This window comes from Belonocnema kinseyi, chromosome 7 (genome assembly GCF_010883055.1).
Source record: "Belonocnema kinseyi isolate 2016_QV_RU_SX_M_011 chromosome 7, B_treatae_v1, whole genome shotgun sequence".
Classification (NCBI taxonomy): Eukaryota; Metazoa; Arthropoda; class Insecta; order Hymenoptera; family Cynipidae; genus Belonocnema; species Belonocnema kinseyi.
This window is the reverse complement of record NC_046663.1, coordinates 108,582,746-108,609,994: the sequence shown is the minus strand read 5'-3', so window position 1 is coordinate 108,609,994 and position 27,249 is coordinate 108,582,746. Positions and strand designations below refer to the sequence as shown.

General features: G+C 29.8%; 3 protein-coding genes across 5 annotated transcripts in view; 1 reads left to right on the top strand and 2 right to left on the bottom strand.

The window, feature by feature from the left end:
* Positions 1–5,950, bottom strand: part of LOC117176985 (septin-1) — a 14,884-nt gene extending 8,934 nt beyond the window's left edge. Inside the window, exons 1-4 of one of the 3 annotated variants that reach the window (XM_033367422.1) lie at positions 5,753–5,950; positions 5,091–5,283; positions 4,007–4,265; positions 794–1,159 (exon numbers count right to left, since the gene is read on the bottom strand). In XM_033367422.1, coding sequence (XP_033223313.1) covers positions 794–1,159; positions 4,007–4,265; positions 5,091–5,283; positions 5,753–5,776 — 842 coding nt within the window. In that variant the 5' untranslated portion in view covers positions 5,777–5,950. The other 2 variants (XM_033367421.1, XM_033367423.1) reach the window with 2 other exon arrangements.
* Positions 5,951–8,314: 2,364 nt separating this feature from the next.
* LOC117176279 (eukaryotic translation initiation factor 4H-like) lies at positions 8,315–19,989 on the bottom strand. Its single transcript, XM_033366459.1, has 5 exons — positions 19,862–19,989; positions 18,615–18,782; positions 18,075–18,316; positions 12,780–13,133; positions 8,315–9,641 (listed from the first exon to the last, which is right to left on the bottom strand). Exons 1-5 carry the CDS (start codon positions 19,891–19,893, stop codon positions 9,487–9,489), a joined length of 951 nt encoding a protein of 316 aa, XP_033222350.1. The 5' UTR covers positions 19,894–19,989; the 3' UTR covers positions 8,315–9,486.
* Positions 19,990–20,431: 442 nt separating this feature from the next.
* The window catches only part of LOC117176112 (myb-binding protein 1A), an 11,722-nt gene continuing 4,904 nt past the window's right edge, over positions 20,432–27,249 (top strand). Inside the window, exons 1-6 of the mRNA XM_033366165.1 lie at positions 20,432–20,677; positions 21,878–22,075; positions 22,167–22,562; positions 22,650–23,230; positions 24,010–24,628; positions 24,727–25,632. Coding sequence (XP_033222056.1) covers positions 20,561–20,677; positions 21,878–22,075; positions 22,167–22,562; positions 22,650–23,230; positions 24,010–24,628; positions 24,727–25,632 — 2,817 coding nt within the window. The 5' untranslated portion in view covers positions 20,432–20,560. The remainder of the gene's footprint in view (positions 20,678–21,877; positions 22,076–22,166; positions 22,563–22,649; positions 23,231–24,009; positions 24,629–24,726; positions 25,633–27,249) is intronic.

The following is a 27,249-nucleotide window of genomic DNA, read 5'->3' as shown; positions in this document are numbered from 1 at the left end:
ATCAGCCTTGGAGGAGATTATGTTGAGAAATAAAAAAAAAAAATTCTTAAAAACGTTGTTTTTCTTGATCAGGCCGGAAACTTATCAATCCACCCTCGTAAAAATGCATACATTTTGATTAAACTTCGTCCTTGTTTGTAGAAATTAAACTTCTTGGTTGAAAATTGAACTATTTGGTAAAAAATTTATCTATTGAACTGAAAATGCAATATTTTCATTGAAAAATTATGAATTTAAAGCGTTTCAATTTTAATATAATATTAGTGTCTACATTAATTATATTAAAAATAATTTATATTCCTATTTTCTCTGTTTTTAAAGGATTTCTGCCTATGAAGCCTGTTACCTATATACATATATTTTGATATGCATGTACATACTTGATTTATCTTTCGCGTTTTAGTTTCTCGATTGAACTTTTAAAAAATGGGATTAAGGGGAATCTTTGGAAAAAGTTCTAGATATTAATTTTGTAGGAGATTTTTCAAATTAAAGAGGAAAACGGGATAAGGCCAAAAAAAGGGACGGACTGTAATCCCTGAAAGGCTTAGGAAATAAATAATAGATGAATTTAAAATATTTTAAATCAATTTTTCTATATATTATCCTCTGGGATTATTTTCCATACATATTCCTAAACTTGAGGGAAGAAATTTTGTTCTAGCATATCAGCGAAGCAGTTTGAAAATATTTTAAAACAAAGGTCCGAGCCATATTTTCTCGATTCGAAAATATTTCGCCCATAATCCTAATTTGAGATCAATTAATTCATATACAAAAAATAGATACTCACATAAGCATAGTTCTAAGCTTGATAAAATCACAATGATCTGGATTTTCTACTTCAACAACTCCCCACGGATACAATCGTCCCCGAACTTTTTTTCCCTTGACTTCCAAAAGCGTATTTGCACCACAAACAGCAAAAGGCACAGCTTCCTTTAACTGCCTGACCTGTTCTTTATAATCCTCATCCTCGTCGCTGTCGCAATCGGGCAACGGATAGATCTTTATTCCACTGCCCTCGATTTCTTCCATTACGCGTTTTTTCAAACGCAACACTTCTTTCTTGGTAAGTACATCGGCTTTTGCTATTACGGGCACAATATTGACCTTGTTGTGCAACTGCTTCATAAATTCGATGTCCAATGGCTTCAATCTGTTGAAAACAGAAACCGATCCAAAAAACAATATATAATCGTTCATTAATGTTTAATACAGGGGTGGGCAACACTTTTTGCACACTTCTTTTTTCATGAATGATTAAGTTTTATTAATTTAAATAATTCCTGACATAAAAAATTTTCTTTTTAAGAATTTGATTGCTCTCAAAACTCTGTATAAAATTAACTCCGGGCGAAGCCTATTTATCTATTTTTAAGTAGATATTGCAAAAAAAGTGTAAATTTCAAATGCTTTTTAAATATTCAAAAACTTCCGAAATAATCAACATTTTTTAATATTCGTCAAAATTTTCTTATCGATTTGCAAGGAATTCAAGTCTTAACAAAAAAGTTGGAAAAATTTGACTACATCTGATCTGTAGACAAATTAGAATAAAAATTAAATATGTTTTTAGGAAATTTCATAGAAAATTCATGATTGTATTTTCCATATATTATACAAGAACATTTTTGTTACCAAAAAGAATATGGCAATTTTTCCAACTTTTTTCTTACAAATTCAAGTTCTTGCAAATCGATAAGCTTGAACGGAGCATTTATAGATCATTTAAGAGAATTTAAAGCATTTATTGTTTGAACAAGTATATATCATAATTACTATATCTATTTTTTCAAAACATTCTAGAGTGAAATAAACATATACTTTTTCAAATTACATAGTTATTATAGATCAAGTAATTCCAGAATGTCAGGGAAAATCTGATAGAGATAGGGAATTTTCGAAAAAATAAAGTTGAAGTTAATTTTATTATTATGTTTAAAAATCGCAATTATTTGGTTGGAAGTTAATCTCTTTTGGTTGAGAATACAAACTATTTTATTGAAAATTCATCTTTTTTATTTTTATTAAACTACTTAGTTGAAAGTGGAACTACTTAATTGTTTTAACTGAAAAACTAACTCGTACATGTTTGGTTCAAAATTTATATTCTTAAGATGAAATAATCAAAGATTTGCTTGACAATTCCTATATTTTATTGAAAATTCGAATTTTGGGAAGAGTATTTAACCTTCTTGATGACCAGTTACTCTTTTCGGTTGAAACTTTATTGAAAAAATCAAATATTTTATTGAAAATTCATGTACTTTATGAAAAATACATCTATTTTGGCAGAAAATTAATCACTTTGGTTGGAAATTAGTTTTTCTTATTTAGAATTGATTCTTTCTAACTTAAGATGTATTTGTTCAATTTTCAGTCAAAAATGTTTCTTTTTTGATAGAAATTTAATCGTCTTGGTTGAAAATTCTACTATTTCGTAGAAACTTTACTTTGATTTGATTCAAAATTAAGTTTTTTTCTGAAAATGTAATTATTATATTTTTAGTTAAAAATCCGTCTTTTTGGTAGATGAGTACTCTCATCAGTTGAAACTTCATCTTTTTGGTTCAAAGTTCATTTTTGTGGTTGAAAATTTACCTATTTTGTTGAAGATTTTAGTTAAAAATTTACTTTAACTATTCAATTTTTATTGAAAATTTACCTTTTTAAAAAGAAACGTGGCCTTTGTTAAAAAAATTTATGTTTTGCAGAACATTTAACTTTTATATTTTTTGTTAGAAATTCATTTCTTTGATTAAAAAAAAAAATATTTAGTTAAAAATTAGCTTTTCCTAATAGAAAATTTATCCTTTGGGTTGACAAGATAACTATTTAGTCAAACATTCAATATTTTTGGTTAAAAATTCATCACTGAGATTAAAAATTAATTTCTTTGAATGAACATTCGTTTCTTTTTAATTGAAAATTAATTTTTTAATCAAAGATGTAACTATTCCGTTTGTGCTTGAAATTTATATTTTTAGTTGAAAATTAATTCATTTTCCTGACAACTCGTTTTTTAAATTTAATTTTCTAACTCAAAATTGAACTATTCCATTTTTTGTTTGTCAATTTATCTTTTTTAGTTGAAAATTTATATATTTTATTGGAACTTTATCTTTTTTGGTAGAAAATTCATATTTTCCGTTTAAAACTAAATTATTTTGTTGAAAACTCCTTTTTTTGTTGAAAATTGATTGTTTTAACTGAAAATTTTATTTCTTCTATTTTTGGTTAAAAAATCATTTTTTATGAAAAAAACTATTTTTTTGAATTTTTTTAAACATTTATTTTCCTAACATTTTAACTATTCTAATTTCGGTTGAAAATTGATCTTTTGTAGATGAAAATTCATGTAATTTATGGAAAATGAGTATTTTTTGGTGGAAAATTAATCTTTTGGGTTGGAAATTCAAGTGACTATTTTGTAAAAATTCATATTTTTGGTTAAAGATTCCTCAGTTAAGTTAAAAATTAATTTCTGAAGTCCAAAATTTATCTTTTTGATTTGGAACCTCAACTAAAAAGTGTTTAAAATGTATTTAGGAACAAAATTTGTTTGCATTAATATGATTAATCTTCTAGGTGTGTGGTTGAGTGTGTACCTAGAAGAATGTAGAAATTGGGATATTATGGTAACCTTGAATAAGGCACAGTTTAATGCGAATAATACAATAAAGTTTTCTATTACATAGAATTCTATTTACCAATAAAATAAGGCACCCTTTCCAATTAGGAGCGACACATTTTCCGAAAATTTTAAATAATGTAATGATTATTTCGGAAGTCTCTGAAAATGTAAAAAAAAAAATTAATTTACACCCTGGGCTCATTTTATACAAAATTTCGGGACAATGGAACCTTTAAACAGACTTTTTTAACTCTGACATATTTAAAATTAAAAGAACTTACTCATCAGTCATCGAAAAAGATGAGTGCGAAGACGTTTGCCCACCCTTGTAAATCTGTGAAATATTTTCGAAGTTTTACAAACACATACCCATGGCCAAAGGGAGAGATGAAATAGAAACAACAGTGTATTCTGTTATCGACGATGTTTCTCCTATTCAGGCCGCTTTCGTCTCTAAGAAATCTCTCAAACTGATCATCAATGTATTGAATAATTGCTCGAAAACTGTCGGTATTGTCGATAGCATCTCCATAGCCAGGAGTATCGACAACAGTCAAACGAAGCTTAACACCCCTTTCTTCAATTTCCACGGTTGAAGCATCTAGCTTTACAGTTTGATTCGTCTTTTCTGTAAATGTAGAGAGAACATTTTATTCCCTGTCAGAATTCGTGACAAAATGTTCAGAAATCGACAGAGCTTGGTTCAAAGGATAATCCTTTCATCAGGGGTCCAAGAATAGATGGTCATAAAACCTAATCCCTTTTATATTCACCAGATGATTTATATTTATATACTCATATTCTCTTTTTAATTATATCTAATTATTAATATTTATATATAAAATGATTGAAAATTTGGTCGGTTTTCATATATCTCTTTCTCTTTACAAGATACATTGTATTTATCCTAATTTTAAATTATGTAGGAAGATTTTCAGGAATCTGAAATCGAGGAAACCCGTAGATTCTGCAGTTTTAACTCTTGAATCTGTATGTGAAACATTGAAACGAATTTATTTTTAATTTTTTATTCTTTTTGGATAGCCTACCTGCGGTCAGACTCGTCAGGATGTTCAGGAATCGTCAAAACTTCTGAAGTTCTAACCATTTGTAACGATTCCTTATTTTTGTTAGTAGGGTTCAATTAAGTAAACATTAATTTGTGACAATAAAATTCATTTCCAATTAAATATAATATTCAAGTGTGCTAAAGAACATCGAAAAAAAGTCAAATTGCTCCAAAATAGAAATAAATTCCTTAATTTTTTACTCTTTTCGTGCTAGGTTTATACTGCATTTAAAAAACGAAGAAAGCGTTAAACAGTTAACTGAAAACTACTCAATAATTAACTATTGTTGATTAGATAGACCACGTGAAACTGGTTTTCAAGAAACAAGCACAAGAAAAAAGAAGATAATATAGGAAAACTTATTGAATACAAAAAAAACTTACCAACGGCATCAGGAATAATTCTTTCAGGATAGAGATCGGTGAGAAATAAACTGTTAACTAAAGTCGACTTTCCAAGGCCAGATTCTCCAACTACCATAAGCGTAAATTCAAATCCTTTCTTTACAGACTTTCGATGTACCTGATTCGGCAAATTGGCGAAACCCACGTATCCTGGCGTTTCGAGACTCGCAAACTGTTACAAAATTATTTTTATAACATTGGGAATGCAGTAGAAGAAAAGATATTTCATTTGCATGAATAAATTAAGTATTATTGTATTATTAAAAAAAAAAGGTTTTTTTTATGAAACTTAATAGATATAAGGTTTTAGAGGTTATACAATTTTATAAAAAGGTTGAAAAACTGAAGACGAAAAATTTAGTACAATTAAGCCAAACTATTTCCAGAAACACAAAAACAAGGTACAAATATTTTGGAGCAAACGCACAAAAGTTTTATTAAAAAACAGAGAAAATGTATTAATGCTCAAAAATTAAAACTGCAAGCAAACTGACATCTCTGGATGTCACTGAATTTAACCTAACCTGTATTAAAAAGACGTAATTGATCGAAATTTTACTTTTAAAAATTAGGTGTCAGCCACATACATATTTGACACGTAAAATTTAGAAAGAGCCGACTAATTAAATTTTTGCAGTTACCGTTTTTACACTTTCGCTCGACATTGTTTGTGGAAATTCTTGATCTACACGGTAAAAAAATTGTGAAACACAAACTTCTAAACAAAGAAATTCTACAAACTACGTTTGCCGACAACACAAACTGCCAGACGCCAAAACTGACAGACGGAAACGACAAAATGCCAAAGTCAGCGAACCAAAGTGATAAACTATTTTAGCAACAAATTTCTGCGTGAGCAGTTTCGCGGTACCGTTGGAACAAAAGATTTTATTGGCTACGATGCAAAATATTAACCAATCAAGAAGAGCTCCGAAGGGAAATCGTCAAAAGCCTTCGACTGTTCAGGAAATGTGGGAGGGGAAAACCCCCTAAGGGGGAAATTTAGGCGTGGCAACTCAAAACTTGTGTCAGAGATGTGTGATTTCTTATTAAATTAGGGTACTTTCAATAATCATTGGATTTTCTTGAAATGTGTTTTTAATTGCTGAGTCAATTTTAAATGTTCTATTCTCCGAATTTGATTTTCTGACGCACATTTTGGTTTTTGAAACTACCTTACCAACAAGTGGTAACTGCAATTTTAATGTTCAAAAATGGCTCAATTTATTTTTTTCCGAAATAATGACAAAGATCGAATAATCAAAGGCTTCAACATTCATGCATTCAAAACAATTTTACCACTTTTCAGTTCATAACATATTTATTTATTCACTATGTCACGCTTTGAATTTAAAGTTGACCGTTTTTAATGAATTTAGATTAAATCATAATCTAACATTGGTATAATTTTATAGTATTAAATTATAGTATATTTTAATAAATTTATTATAATTTAATTATAATAACTATTATTAAATTAGTATTATATTAAAATTTAATCTGCTAATCTTGAATGCTTGATATAATTTAAACATTAAACTTTATTTAATTTTAATGCATGGCATTCGTGATTGTATAACATCTAACGTTTTAATTTTTAAATTATCCACATTTTTAGGATTTGAACCATTTTAAGCAAAAAACTGGGGCGTTTTTAATTAAAATAGTTCAATTTTAATAGATTTATATTAAGGGCATGTGATACGTACAGTTTCCCTGGCTTTTTTCCAAAAAAATGAAAATTTTTAAAAACTGAATTCGGAGATGCTATAAAATGTCATAACGGACGTCCCCGGACTCTTTTTTAAAGGATAATAACAAAAAAATTTATTGTGATAAATAACAAAATTTATGCAAATGCATTATTTTGAGGTTACGTCGTTTTTCATCTCTGCCTTTCTGATAATCTGCCAATTATTTATGAAATAAACTTTTTTGATTGGCTGCAAACAAGGTTAGTTCCGGGAGATTAGTTACTATGTTTATTTGTAAGTCCAAAGTTTTCGGCCAAAAATATTGTGTAGTTTGGAAGTAATACTCGGGTGAATTGTAATACACATAAGCTCGAAATATACACGCACGTTGTTAGAAATATCAAAAATTTTTTGATAAAAAAACATAAAAAAAAGTGTGTGGGGACGTCCGTTAGCATGTTCGTTATCATTTCCCAGATTTGCTAAATTAAAACTTTTTTGAATTAACTTACAAAATAGTGTGTGGGGACGTTCGTTAGCATGTTCGCTATCATTTTTCAAATTTTTAAGACAAAATATTTATTATTCTAGAAAAAAAGTCGGGGGAACCTAAAACTGGTAAAACCGACAATTTTCTAAGTATCACATGGCCTGAAGAGTGGTGTAAAATTTAGAATTTTATAATAATAAGCAATTAAAATTGTGAAAAGATAAATATGGAATGCTGATTCATAATTTAAATATGAAACTACTTAATTTTAATGCATCAAAGGTGACATTCGTAACTTTTTTTGTTTAAATTTTTTTAAATATTGTACAATATTTAAAGTTTTAAGCTTTTAATTGTCCAAATATTTAGGATGTGAACCATTTCTATTCGAAATTGATGTATTTTTAATTCTTCAAGTAATGTACTATTTTGCCAGATTTCGCATAACAAGCTTTTATATTTTGGATTCATCAAATTATTTGTTTACTCGGGCGCTTTAAGATAAAAATGATTAAATTTTTAAATAAATTTCTATTAAAAGTACAAGTGTAATATTTGTGATGCTTTAAATAATTTAAATATCAAGCTACTTAATTTTAATGCATCTAAGGTTACATATGTCATGTGTGCTTTTTTAAATTTAAATTGTTTAATTTTAATCAATTTATATTAAAAGTAGTGTAATTTTCTAATAATTAACAATTGCAATTGTGATTCGCTAAAGCTGGTATCAAAAGAAATGATCTCAAAACTGAAATCTAACATTTTCTGGAAATACTATCAAAATTAATTATTGGCATAAAGACGAAAATGTGAAGAATTTTCTTTTATTTAAATTACAATAGATTTATGTTAATTCGTTAATAAAATAATTATAAAGTATGAAAGAGTTTGAACAAGTATAAATAAAATTTGGAAGTGCTATATATGTATAAGTATATAGAGTTTAAAAAAGATTTAATAAGCGTCAAGAGTAATTGAATTAATATATTGGAGGGTAGCTTACAAAATACATAAGAGACATTACATTGGTATTATTCACAATACAAATTACATAAATATGATCTGAGTTTTCCCTCACGATACATTACACGGTTACGGGGCAAACTACTTTATTTATGAAATAGTAACATATACAAGCGTAGTTTTACATAATGTGGTTAATTCTTTGTTTCCTCTCCCTTATTTGCCATAATCTTCACGTCATTTTCGTCAACACTGTCGAACTTCCTAACGATAAAACTGATTGATACGCCGTTTGAATGTCCAGTCATGAAAATTTCGCTCGGCATTATTAATTTCTCACTCGTGCGACTGTTCATAATATGTTTGCTGATAATAAACACTCAAGCGGTGCTCTAAACAATTATTGTTTCGAAGCTTTCACCTAGCAACAACTGTTTAAGCGTGATCAGTTAGTTAACATTGTTTATAATAGATTAGCAATACAAAACAAACATAAAAAAAGTATAACAGAGGAGGAATAAGGTTCGTTTAGATTTTTTTTGTACTCTCTTTTTTATATGAGCATCACGATCGAGTACCTTAATTTTTTTTCTATTTTTTTTTTTGCAAAGAAACGCAAAATGCTTGAGGAATTCTATCTTGCGCACCGTGCAATGCTAGTTTACACTTTTTCATAATTTGTACATTTACCCTTGACATTATTACAAACCGACAGAAACTCAACTCGAATCTTTATGAATAGCAAAATGTACGTAATCCGTAGCATTTTACTATCCGTATTTCACATGTATAGCAATAATTGTATTCAAACATGCATGTATGCAAGTTATGAATACTTTTTTGTTATGGTTACATTTTAATATAACAAATTGTGATGAAAATGGTAGATGGGATGTCGTACTTGAAGAGTCCCCGAATTAGAAAACTTCCTCTCACCGACCCTAAGATGCATCTTTTCTTATTATGTACCAACATACAACTATTTTCTCGTTATGTATACATTAATCTAGAGAAAAATTCCCTCCACAGATTTGATAAAAATTAATGGAAATTTACGGATATAACGGTTATTCCTTACGTCTCCGGGGAGCTTTTCTCAGCGATCTACAGGAAGTTGAAAGAGCCTTATGTTACTTATCTGACGATTTTTTTCTTTCAAGATGATTTACCTCCCCTGTTCTCTTTTTTCAGGGGATTTGAAAATATTAAAGCAGAGTCGGAGATTTTAGTTTTGCTCCTCCTCCCCCTCGCCCTTCCCCTTCTCCTCTCGTGGCTTCGCCCCGCCGAATATTGAACTTGCTTTAGTTGATTCAGCGAGTGCGTTTATGGGAGCAGCCACGGTCCGTGGAGCGAGAACCAAGCGTTTTCTTCCACTGGTGTCTGCAATTTACGGATATATTCATTAAGGGATTTTAGGGAAGATCAAAACTATGGAAATGAATCTGAACTATACACGCTACGGTAAACCGACCATTACTGGGACATCTTAAAAAGTATGCCTAATACTGGAACAATAATAAATATCGTTGAGTATCTTTTATATTCTAACATAAATCATAAAATTAAAAACTTTTTAGTACTTTTTAAATTCTTATGAATTTGTTATCAATATTTATTTTTTATTTGACAAGTTATATATTTAGAAATACAAAATAATAGAAAATACTCTTTAAACTCTGCTGCAAAAATCGCAATTTTTTTGTATCTCAGAACGTTTCGCATAACTTTTATCGCCGTGTTTTTAATTAAATTACGCAGTATTGTGTTAGTGATATATTAAAAGTATTGTTTATCAGCTCCACGCATGCGTTTCAATTGATTATTTTATTCTAAAAAAGTTGTTCAGAGTACTTTATTGCAACCTCCAATTCTAACTTCAAATCTTACCAACAGCTCAGTTAAGCAATTTAATAGTAACAAACTTATTTTTTCAATACAAATTAGAAAGTTTAAGATTTAATATTATAGATTAATATTAAATACCTATTAATAAGATTAATTTTCTCAATTTACTTAAAAATTCAATTGTTTCGTTTCAAATGAACTTTTCGGTTGAAAATATATTTTTTCGAGTTAAAAATATGACTGTTTTGAAAAAAACTCGTCTTTTTGGCATGTAAATTCATTCTTTTGGGTTAAAAAGTCTACTACTATATTTTCGATTTACAGGGTGTCTGGCGATTCTTAGGAACAAAATTCAAGGTGTTTTCCAGGGTTTCCAGGCCAAAAAACAACATTTTGCAGGTCTACTTTTTTACATCAAATACTGACATAAACGTTTTGTCATAAATTAAAAAAATGAGGCATTTCATTTTTTAGTGGACAAAAATTTATAAAGAAAGCCGAATCGTAAATAAACAAATTCTTAATTTTTCGCCAACATGAGTCGTCTTTGTGAAATATTTAGGAATATTCTTAAATCTTTGTAATGTCTTTGAAATCATTGAAATTTTTGTGAAATCTTTTGAAATCTTGGTAAAGTATTACAAACCTTAGTGAAAGCTTGAAATTTCGATGAAATCTTTGAGAAATTTTTTAGCATTTTTCAAAGCTTTTGTAAAATCTTAAAAATTCTTGAAACCTTTAAAATCTTTGTGAACACTTTCTTTAATCTTTGTTTCCGAAATCTTTTGTGTTTGTTTAAAATCATTGAAGTATTTTGAAATCTTCTCAAATGTGTTGAAACCTTTTGAAATCGCTTAAAATCTTTGAAACATTTTGAAATCCTTATGAATTCTCTAAAGAAATTGTGAAATCTTCTCTAAGTCTTTTGTATTCGGTTTAAATCACTGGAATATTTGAAAATACTGTTTAAAATTTTTGAAATGTTTTTAAATATTTGAAATCTGTTATACTGCATCCTTGTTGAAATCTGTTAAATCCTTGAAAGCTTTGGAATCTACGAAAACTTTGTGACATTTTTTTAAATCTCTGTAAAAGCTTTGAAATATTTTAAAAATATTTTTTTAATCTTTGTTCTTTTTTGTTCGTTTGAAATTAATAGAATCTTTTCAAATCTTCTCAAATTTGTTAAAACCTTTTGAAATCATTAAAAATCTTTTAAATTTTTGAAATCATTGAAATCTTGTTTACTGTACCCTTGTTGGAATCTTTTAAATTCTTGAAATGTTTTGAAATCCTTAAGAATTCTTTAAAATATTTGAGAAATCTTTTGAGATCGTTTAAAATGTTGTCAAACATTTTTAAATCGTTTAAAATCTATGAAATGGTTTGATATCCTTGCAATCTTGTATACTGCACCCTTGTTGAAATCTTTAAAATTCTCGTATTGTTTTGAAATCTTTATGAATGTTTTATGTAATCTTTAAAACTTTTGTGAAATCTTTTGACATTTCCTAAAATATTTTGAAGTTATTTAAAATCTTTTAAATTTTTATGAAATGTTCGAAATTTTTGTGAAAACTTTTTAATCTAGTGTACACGCCTTTTTTGAATGTTTGAAATCCTTGAAATCTTTGGGAAATATTTTGAAATACTTATAAAATCTTTATAATATTTAAAATGTTTTGAAATCTTTAGAAATCTTTTGTAACCTTTTGAAATGTGTTGTACACTCAAGAATCGAGTGTTCAACCCCTCGAAAAATCCGTTGTATGGCCATGGCTTATTCTAATTCTGAAACTGAATTAACATCGAGATTTTAATGTAATATATTTTATAATTTTTAAGTTGAATACCTCAACAAAAACTGCCTGGAAATATCTTTATTTATTCTGTAATAAACAAAAGATAAATTATATCTTGACGAATAAAAAAATTTTCAGCAGCAAGATTTTTTCTAAACGAGATGTTTCTGTCATAATAGGCTAAAAGATTTAAATAACTCCTCGCATTTCGACAAAATTACTGTTAAAAAAAAAAGAATAATTAAATTTCAAGGTTTTCGTGAAATTTTTTTTTTGTTCAAAATTTTATTATTTGGTTGCAAATTTGATTCTTTTCTTCAAAAAATTATTTATTTGAAAATTAAAAGGTTTTAACGTTATTTAAAATATGAAAAAATGAAAAGTTACTTTTTTGATCAAAATGTTAACATGTTGATATGAATTTTATTAAAAAACAAAGAAAAATTAATGTTTATGATCTATAATAATCTATTCTTGTTTTTTAATGCATTCTATAATTGTATATAAATTATACAATTTTATCTTGATAAACCCCAGTAGATTTTAATGGTCCCAGTATTGGCTTCTTTTGTGGCCCACATAAGTATATACCCAAAAATTCTTGTCTCAGTAATGGGCGATCTGACTAGCTTCAAAAATATCTATTTATATTAATTGACTATAAAATTAATAATGTATTGCTTGTTCTAATCGATAAAATAATGTATTAGCCCCTTACTATAACAGTTTTTGTACCAAAAATTACAATTCACCGTTTTAAAGTTGTGTTTATGCGGATTAGCTTTTCGTAACTATCTCAGCAATGGTTAGTTTATCTCAGATTCTAGGAATAACATTATTAATAATTATCAAGAAAATTGGAAAAAAATACCTGGAGGTGGGTCCTTCATGAAGGGTTCATCTTGGAAGGGTTTCCTCTCGTCTCTTCCACCACCACCACCACCACCACCACCACCACCACCACGAGGTGGTCTACCACCAAATGATCTACCGCTTCCAGCACCGTCACGGCCACCGTCACGACCACCGTCGCGATTAATGTCACGACCACCGGGGCCAGGGCCACCGGGACCACTTGGAGTACCTCCACGAGACCACTCTCGACTACCAGAGTCTTCATTAAAGTGGCCATAATTTCCACGATTTCCTCTAGAATCGGCGCCAAAACCGCCTCCCGGCCTACCACCACCTCCTTGTGATCCCCTGTCGTTATATCCTCCTCCTCCTGCAGATATTAATCTTTGAATTAAAATACATCACACACCCGGATAAGTTTTTAATATCTAATGTCAGGATTCGTACTCGCATTAGAATTTAAAAAAATAGTGACAATTAATTAGTTTCATTTCAACCACCAACGAACTTTACTTCGTTGCGTGATGACTGGAAATTATCATCATTTTATTATTTCAAGATACAGTTATTAAAAAATAAAAACTCTACTCCAAATACACTTTTATATAAAGAATTAGATTTTTACGAAGTTATTAGCAAAAATGGACCGACTCCTACGCATTTGGGCCACTGGTTTCTGCTCAGCATTCAACGAAGTAAAGTTAGCAGGCGGTTGAAGTGAAAATACCTAATAGTGGCATAAATTTCAAAAAATAGCTTGAAATAGTAACATTTACTTTTTATGATAATAAATTTATAGTATAAATCACGCAGGCTTCGGTTAGACTAGAGTGCTTTTAAAAATCGCATAAGTGCTGGAAGTTGCATGCAAATTCTGTTATTAACAATACAAAGCGAAAGTTGTACATAAAAAACTGCGAATTGTAATATAGCTGTTTGCTTAACGAAAATGACTAATCGGAATTGGCTGAAATTTCACACACAGTTTTAGAGACCAAAAGGAAAAATCGATTTCATTAACCAGCATTTTTTGACCAACGGTCCTGACATTAACCACACACAAAAAATAATGAAAAATAAAAATTTACATTTTGCGGTTAAACTATGCAAGATACGAAACGATATGAAGACAAAAATTGACCATCCAAAAAAGATCTACAAATTTGTTATAAATCACTTTTTAATAAGACGCATAGTTTTTGTTCTAATCGTAAGAAATAGTATTGAAAATAAACAACTTTAATTTTTGGAAAAATGATACAAGCTACGAAAAAAGTAAAGACAGAAGTTGTCCAACCAAAAAAGAGTTATACATTTGTTATTAATCATTGTTTTGATAGGATATGTAGTTTTCGTTTTAATCTTAAAAAATAACATTACAAAAACAAAATTAACATTTTGGAAAAATGATAAAAATTAATACTCTTCTTCCGCTTTGATTTTATCTTGCTTTCTTTAACTAATATTTTTACTTATCTGTTCTTGTCGCTATAATTATAATTTATTTTCTGAAATTATACATTTTTCAGGGTAGTTGAGAATAAAGAAAAACATTAAAGTAATCATTAAAAATAAAATTTGTACTTTAATTTGCAATATCTGCATAAGCAGTCCCGGACCGCGATATAGAAATAAATGTAAAATACATGGAGAATGTATTCCTCAAAGCCGAACGATCTTTAACCAAACAGAATTCACAATCACCAAATTTCAGTTATTGATACTTTGAACTTTAATTTTAAAAGTTTTAAAAGACCAAGTGCGTAGCGCGAGATAAATATGTTATCGAGTGCGTGACGAGAATGTGTCCGCGCTGTGGGCCGACTTGTTTCCATAAAATTATATTAATAATTTTGCATTCAATGCAGCTATTTTGAATTTCAAAAAGATTTTATTGGGTAAATTCTAAACTTAATTCATAGAAGTTCTTTTTGTTCTTTTCTTATAATTTGAAAATATTTTGTTATGCATTTTTCTAATTTAATTTCTTATACCGGGGCTGATACCGAATTTTGATCAGTAAATTCCACGTTTTTCCAGGTTTAACAAAAATCTAAACCTAAAGCTGACAGTTCCATTCTAGAAAAATTAGAGAATTTTCGAGAAAGTGAAAATATCATAAAAGAGGAATAACCGAGTAAAATAAAACTAAACTCTGATTTGAAATATTTATAAAGATAAAGAAAATCTTTGAATATTCATGCCTACATCACTAATTCCATTAAACTTGATCAATTTTTTCCAAACGGATAAATGTAACTTTCAAATCTTTCCAAATCCCAAGAATTTCAACATACTTGGCATAACTTGAAGCTTTTTTCAATTTTGAATAATTTTTAGGTTTTACTTCTTTGAGGTTGTAAATTTAACTTTTTGCAGTTGAAAAATTACAATTTGGAATTTATTTATTTTTATTTTTTTTATTTTTTACGCTTACTTTTTATTTCGAACGCTTCCCATTTGATATTGGTAGGCTTGTCGAGTAAAAAGAATTGGGCGCCATACCGCGAATTTTACAAAAGGTGCAAAAAACTGTTTAACTATAACCCATTTAATTAAAAAAAAAGCCAGACCTGATAACATTTATCAAAGGTACAGCGCATCCACAGAAGCGAAAATATTGACACACAAAGAATTGCATAATTTTTTTGATTTCCTAACTGAAAAAAAAACAACACGGTACTTTCGAGCTATTGTTTAGCTTTATTGAATAGTGAAAAAAACGGTCAAAAAGAAGTAATCACTTTAGAAAAAAAACGAACATGGATTTGGAACTGCACTTAAATCGAACTGGACTATAATCACCTACGGAGCATGAGCTACCTTAAAACAATTATTTTAAGCCAGTAAAAGGAATTTCCGAAATTTGACACTAACGCCCTTTTGGCCGACGAACCTTTATTTTATATTCTTGAATGTGATAAAACAAAATGGCTGATTTAAAAAATATTTCAATTTCATACATAATTAATTTTTCAATGATATTTAATTTAAAATCTATTAACAATTAAGGCTTTGATTTAGAAATCATACTTTAAAACAATCGGATAGAAAAAAGTGTTCACTCATTAATAACCGAATTCAAAATTATTCTGTTTTATACGTTTTCAATCTTAAAATGGCCAGCTTAAGAAATAATTTTAAGGGAAAAATAATAATTAATGTTAATAGTAGATTGAGTTTCAGCCCTGTAAGTTATCAAAAAAAATGGTACACGATTGTTTTAAAATTATCTGCATTTTACTAGGACAAACTTGAGAGATTTAAAAGTATACAGGCATCGGACGCACTTTAGAAATAAATTTTTTTGTTAATATCAACTTTTAGAAATAGTGCAATAAAATGTTCCAAATATTAAAAATGAAGTTAACTGTTTATTTAACATACAAATATTTTTGGGTGAAAGTTCATTCTTCATGGTTTAAAAGTTTACTATTAAATTTTCAGTGCAAAATTTATTTATAATTTATTTATAAATTTTATTATTTGGTTCAAAATTAAACTATTTTGTTGTAAATTCAACAATTGCGTTAAAAAGTCATACTTCTTGGTTGAAAATTACACTGATTTCTTGAAAAGTAGTCTTTTTCTTTTGGGGATACAACAGTTTGATTGATTTTCCTTTCTTTCTTGGCTAAAGATTTCGTTTATTGAAAATTCAACTATTTTCTTGGGCATTCATGTTTGTAATTATAGATGTTAACATTTTTCGATATACTGGTCAGTTTGCAATAATAATATTACACATTTATATAATAATAAATATTACACAATCTGAGAAAAATCATCCTCTAGCTCAGGCGTACGTATCTCTTTCTGGATTAACTTTTTTGTTGAAAATTCACATTTTTGTGTTCAAAATTAAACTGCTTTGTAAAAATACGTATTTTCAGATCGCAAACTAAACAATTTGGTAGAAAATTTAACTACATGGTTGACAATTGACGTATTTTGATGAAAATTCGTCTATTTTTTCAAGAAAGCAATTTTTTGGGTAAACATTCAATGGTATAATTAGAAATTAATCTGTTTTAGATGATGATTCAAATATTTTGTTGAAAATTTGTCTTTGTTGGTTAAACCCAACTTTTTTTGTTCAAATGTCAACTATCGCATTTTACGTTGAAAATTCACCTGCGTAGTTTAAAAATGCATCTCCTTGGTCGAAAGTTGAATGACGTTCTTAAAAGTTCATTTTTTTGTTCAAGATTTATAATTTTAGTTGAAAATTATTTTTTTTTACTGAAAATTTAACCATTTTGTTGAAAGTTCATCTTCAAAACAGAAAGATCTTCTATTTGACTTGAATATTTCACAATTTGGTTTAAAGTCAACTATTTTGTACAAAATTAAACTGTTTTCTAGACATTTTTTTTTATTGAAAATTCATATCAATAAAAATTATACATCATTTTGGGTTAAAAATTGACCTTTTTAGATAAAAATTTTAACTATTTAGTTCAAATTTCTTAGAAAAAAATAGATAAAAATTAATTTAACTATTTGATTTTATTTGAAATTTATGTATTTTGTTACAAATTCATCTTTTCTGGAAGATTATCTTATTATTGGAAAATTGAACTATTTGGAAAGAAATATACAAGGTGATTATTTTTTAAATTGAAACTTTCAAATTTCTCGAAAAATAGGAATTCTATGAAAAAATGTTATGAATCAAAAGTTTCAAGTTAAAAAAATCAACCTGTATGTATTTGGTTTACACTTCGTATTTTTTGGTAAAGAATTAATTTTAGTCGAGTATTCAAGTATTTTGTTGAAAATTCGTCCTTTTTGTTACACTGAATTGTTTTTAATTAAAAATTAAAATATTTGTTGGTTTAAATATCCCCTATTAATTTTTTGTTGATAATTCTACTATTTTGTAGAGAATTTCTCAGTTTGAATTGAAAATTCAACAATTTGGTAGAAAACTAACCTGTTTTATGAAAAATGTATGTAATTTTTGGAGAATTAATCATGTTGGTTGCAAATTTAACTATATGATTGCAAATTCGGCTGTTTTGTTTAAAGCTCATCTTTTTGGCTTGAAAATTCATCATTTCGGACGGCCCCTAATCACGCAATTGAGACCATTTGTAACCAATTAGCGAAGAAGTTGAAAAATATTGTTTAAGAAAAAGTAAAGAAATAGTGGCATTAGTTGACAATTATGAGAAAATAGTACCTTTAGTGTAATTTTTTTCGAAATAGTAAAATAGTGTAATAGGTTAAAAAAAAGTGTGAAATAGTGTCAATAATGTGGCAAGTCCGAGGCCTGAGTATTGAGTAAATAATCAAATAGGTTTGCTACCGAAATCATCTCCATATCCTCTGCCGTCTCTTCTGCCAAAACCACCGCCGCCGCCACTTGGGGCGGAACTGCCGCCTCGACCTCCACCTCTTCTATCGAAGCCACCGCCTCGGTCATTTCGTTTTCCATCTGCGACATCTATTTTGATCGTGTTTCCTTCAACAACGACAAATCCATTCATCGCTAAAGCTGCTTCTAGATCAGACAATTCATCAAACTCAACATAGCAAAATCCCTTAAACCTGGAAACAAACGTAAAATTGCATAAAACATTTTCCTTAAACGATCGAAAGAACAGGATCACCACTTGATTCTCATAAAACTATCTAAACTTGAAACAAATGTGGAAAAGGTAACAAGGAAAAAAAGAATCTGCTGACAGACTTTGAACTGCTTCAAATTAGAAAATTCGTAGGTATTACAATCGTAACAATCTTACAGAAATAAAAAACATTTCGTTCAAAATTGCTATATTTTTATGTGACATCTGAAGTGGCTATCCTGTAGAATAATTTGAAAATATCCACGAATGAAACGCACCTATCGGTTTCACGATCTTTCACCAATCGAATTCCTTTTACATTCTGATCTTTAAAGATCTTGTCGACGTCTCCTTGGACAATTCCATTTGGAAGATTTCCGACGTATGCGGTGTAAGGGGGCTCAGTAGGCAAAGGTTTCCTACTTCTGCTCCCACCATAATGGTCTCTGTAAATATGAGAGAAAACAAGAGTTCTAAAACTTTTCATATGTAAGAGTCGCTATAATTTAAGTTAAATTCAATCATTTTTTTCCACCCATTCTGAACTAAATGACTGCCATTTCTTTAACATTAAAAAGGAAGTTGAATTGTAGATTCTTATTTCCATAAACTTAAATCTCGAACTTTATAGATGGACAAAGTAAAATGATAACAGTAATTAAAAGCAGAGTTCGAGAGAATTTTATAATTACCTTATATAAAATCATATAGAAAAAGGGACTTTAATTTGTTTAATGTCTGCGTCTGGACTACTTTTATCCTGAAAAATTGTAGAGTTTAGGATATTTATAGAAAAAAATTGAATTTAACCAAAACTAAATTAACAATAAATACTGAATTTTGTCATTATGCATCTAAAAGCACGTACATAAAACTTAAACAGAAACCAAACATGAACGGTCAAAACGACGTAAATTGTTTTAAAAAATTATTCTGTTGAATTAATAAAAACGCGTTCCTATACTATACAAGCTTTAACTAAATCCGAGTAATTTTGACGGGTTTTTTTACATGAGTTTCATTTCGGAGCATAATGTGTGAAGTTTTTACTACCTAAAAACAAGTATTGTAAATCGCGTAACAAATTTAGAATTAAATAACGAGTGCAGAAGTCTCGGAAGTATAAAATCAGAGAATAAAATAGGCTGGAAATTCGAGATAAATGACACTCGGACCAGGAGTATCCAGGCAAAGCCTTTTGAACCAGGAGATGATCTTGACTCCTGGTTCTTAGGATTTCCTGAAGGTGGATATAAATTTGCCAGAGGAGGATTGGGGAGTTTGGAAAAAGGAGAAAAAAGTGTCGGTAGAAGTGTACCGGCCAAAATAAAGCCGCGTGTTTTTGCATTGCAAAGTGCTTTACACGTTCCTAGACGAAGTCGACTTAACCTTAAAACCACGCGTCACAAGGTGAAACGCGAGACTCTTCCATATTTTCGAACACGCCGGATATAATTATTTACAGCACTAGGTTCGAAAAGAGTTGTGGCATTTGATAAACGAGAGAAATACATCATATACTTGCCTCATATCATCATAACCACCTCGGCCAGCCATGTTGGATGCACGAAACTGACCGGGACCGCGCGGGTCAAACTAGTTTCAGTAAAAAAAGGGCACACACCAATTTCCAGTCACTGGTAAAAATTACCAGGTGATCAGGTGTACAGAATTTATGATTGGAGAATGTTCTCGAATTATGGCGCAATTATTCAAATAATTCATTTATTAATTTCTGGATTAAAAAAATATAGTTCTGAATAATTCCAACTGTTATTGACTTTGCTGCTAACCTCAAATTCCTTTGATGCCTTTTTTACTTGCTTTTGAAACTTTTATGTTTTTATATTTTATCCGCATGAAGTCATTTTCGAATTTTATCGGAACTTCCAGAAGAAATCCTTTTCCTGAAAATAGGTTACCTCAAACAAATTTATCGTATTTGCTCGACAAATCAAAAAAAGAAATGCGAAAATCAGAAAAATGTTTAGATTTAAATTTCCCGATTTTAAATTCTACTTCCGGCTGATTGCCACTTCCGTGTTGTTCTTTTAAATAACGTAGTTACTAAATTAAAGACTTGAAATGTTAAAATGGCCACCACGAAAACATGTAGTCAAGCACGTTACACGTGAAACGGAAAAGAGATAGGCACAAAACTGATTTGAATAAACGGATTTACCTATTAATCGCGGTACTTTTAATTTTATTTTCACGTGCAAAAATGGAGAGGCCACAATCTACGATTTTTGACTGTTTCTCGAAACTCATCGAGGGAAACGATAAAGAGAGAATTGACAGCGGTAATGCACTCCTGAAATACCTCTCAGACAAAAATTGGGTAAGATTGATCATTTTTTATGTTTTGCATTGTTTATGATACTCAAAATATGAAAAAGTGATATAGAACTATTTTGGTTGACGTCAGAAATTTTTTATTAACCTCAAACGTGTGGCGCATACTGCGACAATTTTATTCGTGTCTGAATGCAAAAAGGCTCCACGTGATAAAGAAATATATTTATTTAAAATTAATAAGTGCACTTTTGTCTTAGACGAAATTTCGCAGATTATTCAGAATTGGCTGAGTATATTCACGAAATTTAAAGCCCGGATTTACATATTGTATTTCAAAAAATTCGCCCAAAATTAAAAAATCTCAAACATAACCTCTACAATTCCGATTTAAAAATGCATTCATTTTGAAATGCACTTTAATTATGCTCCCAAGTTTTTAATTCTTAACAAGTACCTTGACATTTATTTCAATGATTTAAATTTTTTGTTTGAGCGATAATTGGTTTATTTTGTGAAAAACAGAAACTTTTGAGAGCACTCACAAAATTAACGTATATTTTTGAAGTTAAAATTGATATTTTTTAAAAGAGTTTATTTTTGAACGCTTAGTATTATTTTTCAAAGAACAAAATAAATAATATGGTCGTTATATTAAAAACATATAAATATAATATGGGTTTAGATTACACCGGTACTCCAAAAAATTGGGTTTATCAAAGAAACGATTTGAATGACATAAACAAAACAAAGGCTTTTAAGTTGAAATAATTTTCAAACGTCAAAGGTTTCTTTTAACATTTCGAATTTAAATACAGTTTATTTTACATTTGCAGTTTAGAAACAAATTATAAATAAAAAACAGAATTACGTTTTTTCGAGTTTTTGACAGCAAAATGGAGAAGTCCTTCCAAATAAAAGATTTTAAGTTTAGAGGGAAATTAAATAATTGATGAGTTTTTGTATTATTAATGACTACAGTTTTTTATACTTTTTAATTCAAAGACTCGATTTGATGTCATTCGACCCTACGACGTTTTCATTATTGATTATTTAGGGGAGACCTGCAGTAGATATTAATTAATTATAAGTACAAATATAAGTAAAATAATTAATTATAATTTTAATATATTAACACGTATCGTGTCTTAAGCATTAATACTGTAGACCATTATCTAGTGCAGGGGCCTCCCCTGATCATTTTTTCAAGTATATAAGTTACATAGAAAAACTCATTTTACCTCAGGATGATGACACGTCTAAAGAATTAAATTTAGCCCTAAGAAGATTGATTGGTGGTACTGGGTCCCATCACGTGAATGCGAGAAAAAGTTTTTATGGAACTTTAACTGTATATTTAAAGACAAAGCCCGAAACTCCTGCTGAAAAAATTTTAGAAATCATGGAAAAAAAACTAGAACCACTTAGCAAGAGTCACAAAGGCGTAAGAATCTACGTTTTAAACTCAATTCACAATTGTTCTTCTGACTTCTTATTGGATTCAATTAAAAATCTAATTTATGCACATTTAATAGGAAAATGGAGAAATTTTTACAGGCCGAATATTAACTTGCGGTTCATTAATTCGTTCAAATATTCTGGAGAAAAGCTCACCAGAAGTGCAACAAAAGGTTTTGGAAAACATGATTTCTGCAGGCAAGAAACGTAGTTACCTTCCCTATGTTGCCTATAATTTTATTATTGATTTCCTCAATCAAATCAACAAAAAGACTTTTTGTGCTAACGTTTGGCCTTATCTACAGACAGAATTAGTAAAACCTTGGTCAGAGCAAAACCTAGATACCTTCCATACGTTGCTTTTTATACAGAATAAATTTCCATCAGTAGTGAAGGAAACGTATAAAGAACATTTTGGCGGGGAAAATATCGTTAATGAAGATTCTTTAGAGAGCATCACTAAAATATTAACGGTGAGTTTTGATCGTAAAATTAACAAGTAAAAATATTGCGAAAATTTTGAATGCAGTGAATTCATTTGAAGTGAAATTTGTTTTTAGAATATTCCCAGAATCCACTGTTGTCGACAACCCGTTTACAAGGCCTTCATTGAGATACTGTGCAAAACAGAATATGTTCAAACTTTTTGGTCCGCGATTGATCAGCGATTTGCGAACCCTTCAAAAACTGACGAATATTTAGCTACAGAAATTTTGAGACTCTTGCTTCAAAATGTCAGTGACAAATCTATTATTCCAGATCTCCTTTCTGAAAAATATTTACAGCACATGTTGAGGAAATGCAAGTTTAACAGAAGAAACAAAAGGGACGAAGTTACACATGCTTTCATAAATGTCCTAACTTTACTCACGACAATTATGAGCGAAATCGCGGAAGAAAAAGTAAAGATCAGTACTTTGAAGAAATTAATGTTGTATCCCGGTGATTTAATGTTTGAGAAGTGGACAGGCACAAGGATAATTCAGTTGATTACAGCCAGTTTAAAGACCGAGGGCGTTAAGAAGTTGTCAAAATTGTATAAAGAAATAATGGAGAATCCGCAAGTGAAGGAAAAACATGATAATAATAGAGCATTTTGGACTAATGCTGAAAGGATCTACACAGCACAACTTTTCACAAAGTAGATATTTTAATTTAAAAAGAATTTTATTTCAAACTCAGACTTAACAGTTTGTCTCATATTTTCCCTAAAAGTTCCCTAATTTGTCTAAAATTCCCTGAAGTCCTCAAATGAAAATGATAAAATAGTCTTGACGAGCTGATCGCTCTTGAAATACGATGTACATTCTTTCCTAAAATCTATGAAATCTCTAAAATTTTGGTGAAATTTTCGAAATATGTTGTCATTTTTGTTGTTTTAAAATATATCCAACATTCACGTATATCAAATTCAAAGTTTCTATTTCAAAATGTAGTAATATAGCTTCAATGATAATTTAGTATTGACAGTTAAAAACTATAGTAAACACGAAATATTTTCGGATTGATTAAATTATGAATCAAGTATAAGTCTTTTTCAGTAGATTAACGACTCCTTTCTTATCAATTAAAACTGCAAATTTTGCATTATAATAATATAAACATTTTATCAAACCAATCATAATTTAATAAAGGTGTAGTTCTAATATAGGATTTTCTTTTTTTATATACATATTAATATAAATATTCAGAATTACTGTAAAATATTTTGAAATCTTCAAATCTGGAGTACAGTCAAAAGTCGAAGAAGGCTTTATTTTTTTGACTATCTGTTTTTTGCTCTGTAAATTTCTCTGCTCGAGACTTGCTGTCATTTTCTATTTCGAGTGCCGTATTTACCCTAAAATATTTTTCAGGATCGCTGTGAAGCCTGCAAAACGCATAATGTAAAAGAGGGTTAATTCGTTGTTTTTTTTTCAGGCTTCTAAGTCATACCGAAATGACTTCAGATCATGCTTGGAGGTTGAAACAACTCAAGTTTCTGTTTAAGGCGGGTCTCTGCGAATCTCCCTATAGCGGAGGAGACTTAGCAGGTCAAATTAAAGTTAGCTTCTACCGCGCATTGGACAACAAGCTACCAAAACTAAGCGATCTGAGATCTATGTTGAGTGGCCTGGTCACTTACTTAGACGTGGAACTCTTTACGAGCAACGACCTGAAGCTAAGAACTCCACTGACAGAAGCAGGTACGGAAGCCTGGAAGAAGATGATCAGTTTGGTCATACAGTTGGAGGAGAGCAACGATCATTTCGCTGCCTTCTTTCACACCATGGACTTGCATATGGGCCTGCAACTTTTCACCGATCCGGAAATGGCCATCTCATCCATCGATGAACTGCACAACTGTTTCGAAAGACTGAAGAAGTCAAAGAAATCTAAGAAGAAGTCTGAGGACGAACCCGAGTGGACTGAAGTTGTTGTAGATCTTATATTATCGCTTTTATCGAGAAACGAACATTTGCTGCGCACTGTCGTGGGCTGTGTTTTCCCACACATCTGTCCTCATCTTACAAGCGCCTCCTTGCACCAAATACTGGCTGTAAGTATCCTCAATGTGCACCTCAAATATGTACCTGAAAATAATAATTTCTATAATTAAATGTTAGTTCATCTAGAGTGTTTAATTCTTCCTAACAGGTATTGGATGTGAAGAACACTAAAGGACCTCTGAGTGTGAAAGGAACTGAAGACGATGACGATGATTCATCAGCAGAATCCGACGCTGAATCCGAGAACGAAAAGAATGGCACTGAAGATGGTGAAAGCGAAGACGAAGAAGCTCAAGAAGACGAGGAGGAGTCAGAAACCGAAAAAGAGTCGGGACAAGAAGAAGACGAGGAAGAAGATGAAACTGTAACTGATAGATTGCGTCTAGCAGTGAGTCAAGCTTTGGGCGGAGCGACTGTTCATACCGACGACGAAGACATGGATGTCGACGACATCGACGAGGAAGAAGGAAAGCGCTTGGATGAAAATTTAGCCGCGGCCTTCAAAATCCTCAAGGAAAATCGTCGAACGCAGTCTAAGAAGCAAGCCAAACCCGCCGAGTTTTTAACGCATTTTAGGATTCGAGTTATCGATTTGCTTGAGGATTATTTGGATTCTTGTCCCCCCATGGCACTCGCCCTCGACATGGTTGTTCCTCTCTTCATGCTTCTGGAATTCTGTATAAAAGAGCCGCATCAAAAACCTCTTGAGAATAAAATTAAGGCTTGTTTGAAGAAACTTTCGGGCGTGAAGAAGTTTAAGGATACAGAAGGTGTTGATGGAGAATTGTTGACGACGCTGATGAAGGTTTTGATAGAAAAAGGAGAAAGATCAGCATCTGTTTACCAAGAAATGGGAGATCAGCTTGCCAAATGTTGCATGTTCTTGGTAAGATGCTCGCAGCAGGCGAATTTGCCGAAGGAAGATTTGGCGCTGATTTACAAGGAGCATCTGACTGCTTTCTTTAAAAAGAGGGACTGCATTCTCTCGATGCTCTTCTTTAAGAATATCTTGCAGCTTTTCTGGGAAGGTAACTGGATCCTCATTCCTCTTTTGGTGAGCATACTTTATTCTTTGATCGTGTAAAGTCCATGTAGCTTTATATTTTCTAAAAGCAGGGCTCATACTCGCGACACTATTTGACACTTTTTTTTAAAGCTATGCCACTCTTTTGAACAAATGCGACTAATGCCGCTAAACAAATAGAGTCAAGGGCTATAATTTAAGATATAAAAAATCCATAATTCTTCTTAAGCTTTGGATTTTATGACAAACTCTTTTCGACTTTTTTAAGAAAAAGTTTTCTAAATTGTACCATTTTAATTTGTGACACTTATTGGCTTAACATTTTAGTCGAAAGTGTGAATTGAATAGTTTCAGATTCGATTATTAAAAAGCAAACATATTCATATTTTATTCGTACTGTTTCAAAGCATAATTTCCAAATGCAAATTTAAATTGAATGTCGTTCAAAACTTGATTACCTACATATCAAATTAAAAGAGTTTTTAAATCAACGATTTGATTTAATCGCATTCGAAGGGATAAAATACCTTGGAGAAACAGAAGAAACTTTTAGTTGAGAAAAAAGGGATAAAGCCGGGAGAGAAATATTACACCGGGGAATTTCCCATATGATATAATTCGAGCGTTTTACAAGTTTGGAAAGTTTCCAATTAGAAAGCATATGATTTGCAAAGTGTTTAGAATAATAAAATTAAACTTTGAAGGTTCACAATATTTCTCGCAATTTTTTAAATTATGTAATTTTGAACGTTGAAAATGACAGTGATTTTTTAAACAGAAATAACATGTTTTGGTCAAAAAATCTATCCAGTCGTTTTGAATGTCACTTTACACTACATGATATGATACTTATTAATAATATATTCATCGTCTTCAAAATTTTCCTAATTTCAACATAAAATTATAGTTTTGAATGCGCAACACTAGACCATTTTAATCGTTGAGGCATTCAAACTACAGTTTTTTCGTAAATTTTTTTTTTAGATTACATTTTAGAGGTCATGAATTTTAAATTTCACAATATTTTTTTTTTCAAATTCAAATATTCAAAATGTCCGGGAAATTCCGCTATTAAATATATGAAAATTGCTTTTCTCAAAATAACCTTAAAATAAACAAAAATAAGCTTAAAGTTGTACAATTTCACAAATTGGAATCATATTATAGCAATCTTATTTTGTATTCCGATATTTAGTTCAAGATTTAATCAAATAAATTATTTCAAATTGAAAAATATTTGATTGGAAAATTTCAAGAATGCATAATAATTGCGAAGGAAGTGGTCTAAATTAAACTTTTAAAAAATGAGTTTAAACTTTAAAAAAAAGATAAAAATTAAGCCATCTGAAATTGATACCTACGTAAGTGAATCATTTCGGTAATTCTAAATTATTACAATTTTAGCGTTATGAATTTTTACATAGAATACTAGATTTTTAATTTTTCCCTTTCATATGTTTTAATTTTGCAACAAAAATTCAATTGTTTGAATGTTGGAAATAATAATTAGCAATTTAAAAGTGATTAATTTTCAAGCGATTTAAATTTACTTGTAACTGATTTTTTAAGGGCTTTGAGAATAAAACAGTTCTGAAATCATTCAATTTCGTGACACTTCAATAAAAAATAAAATTGTTTTATTCACAT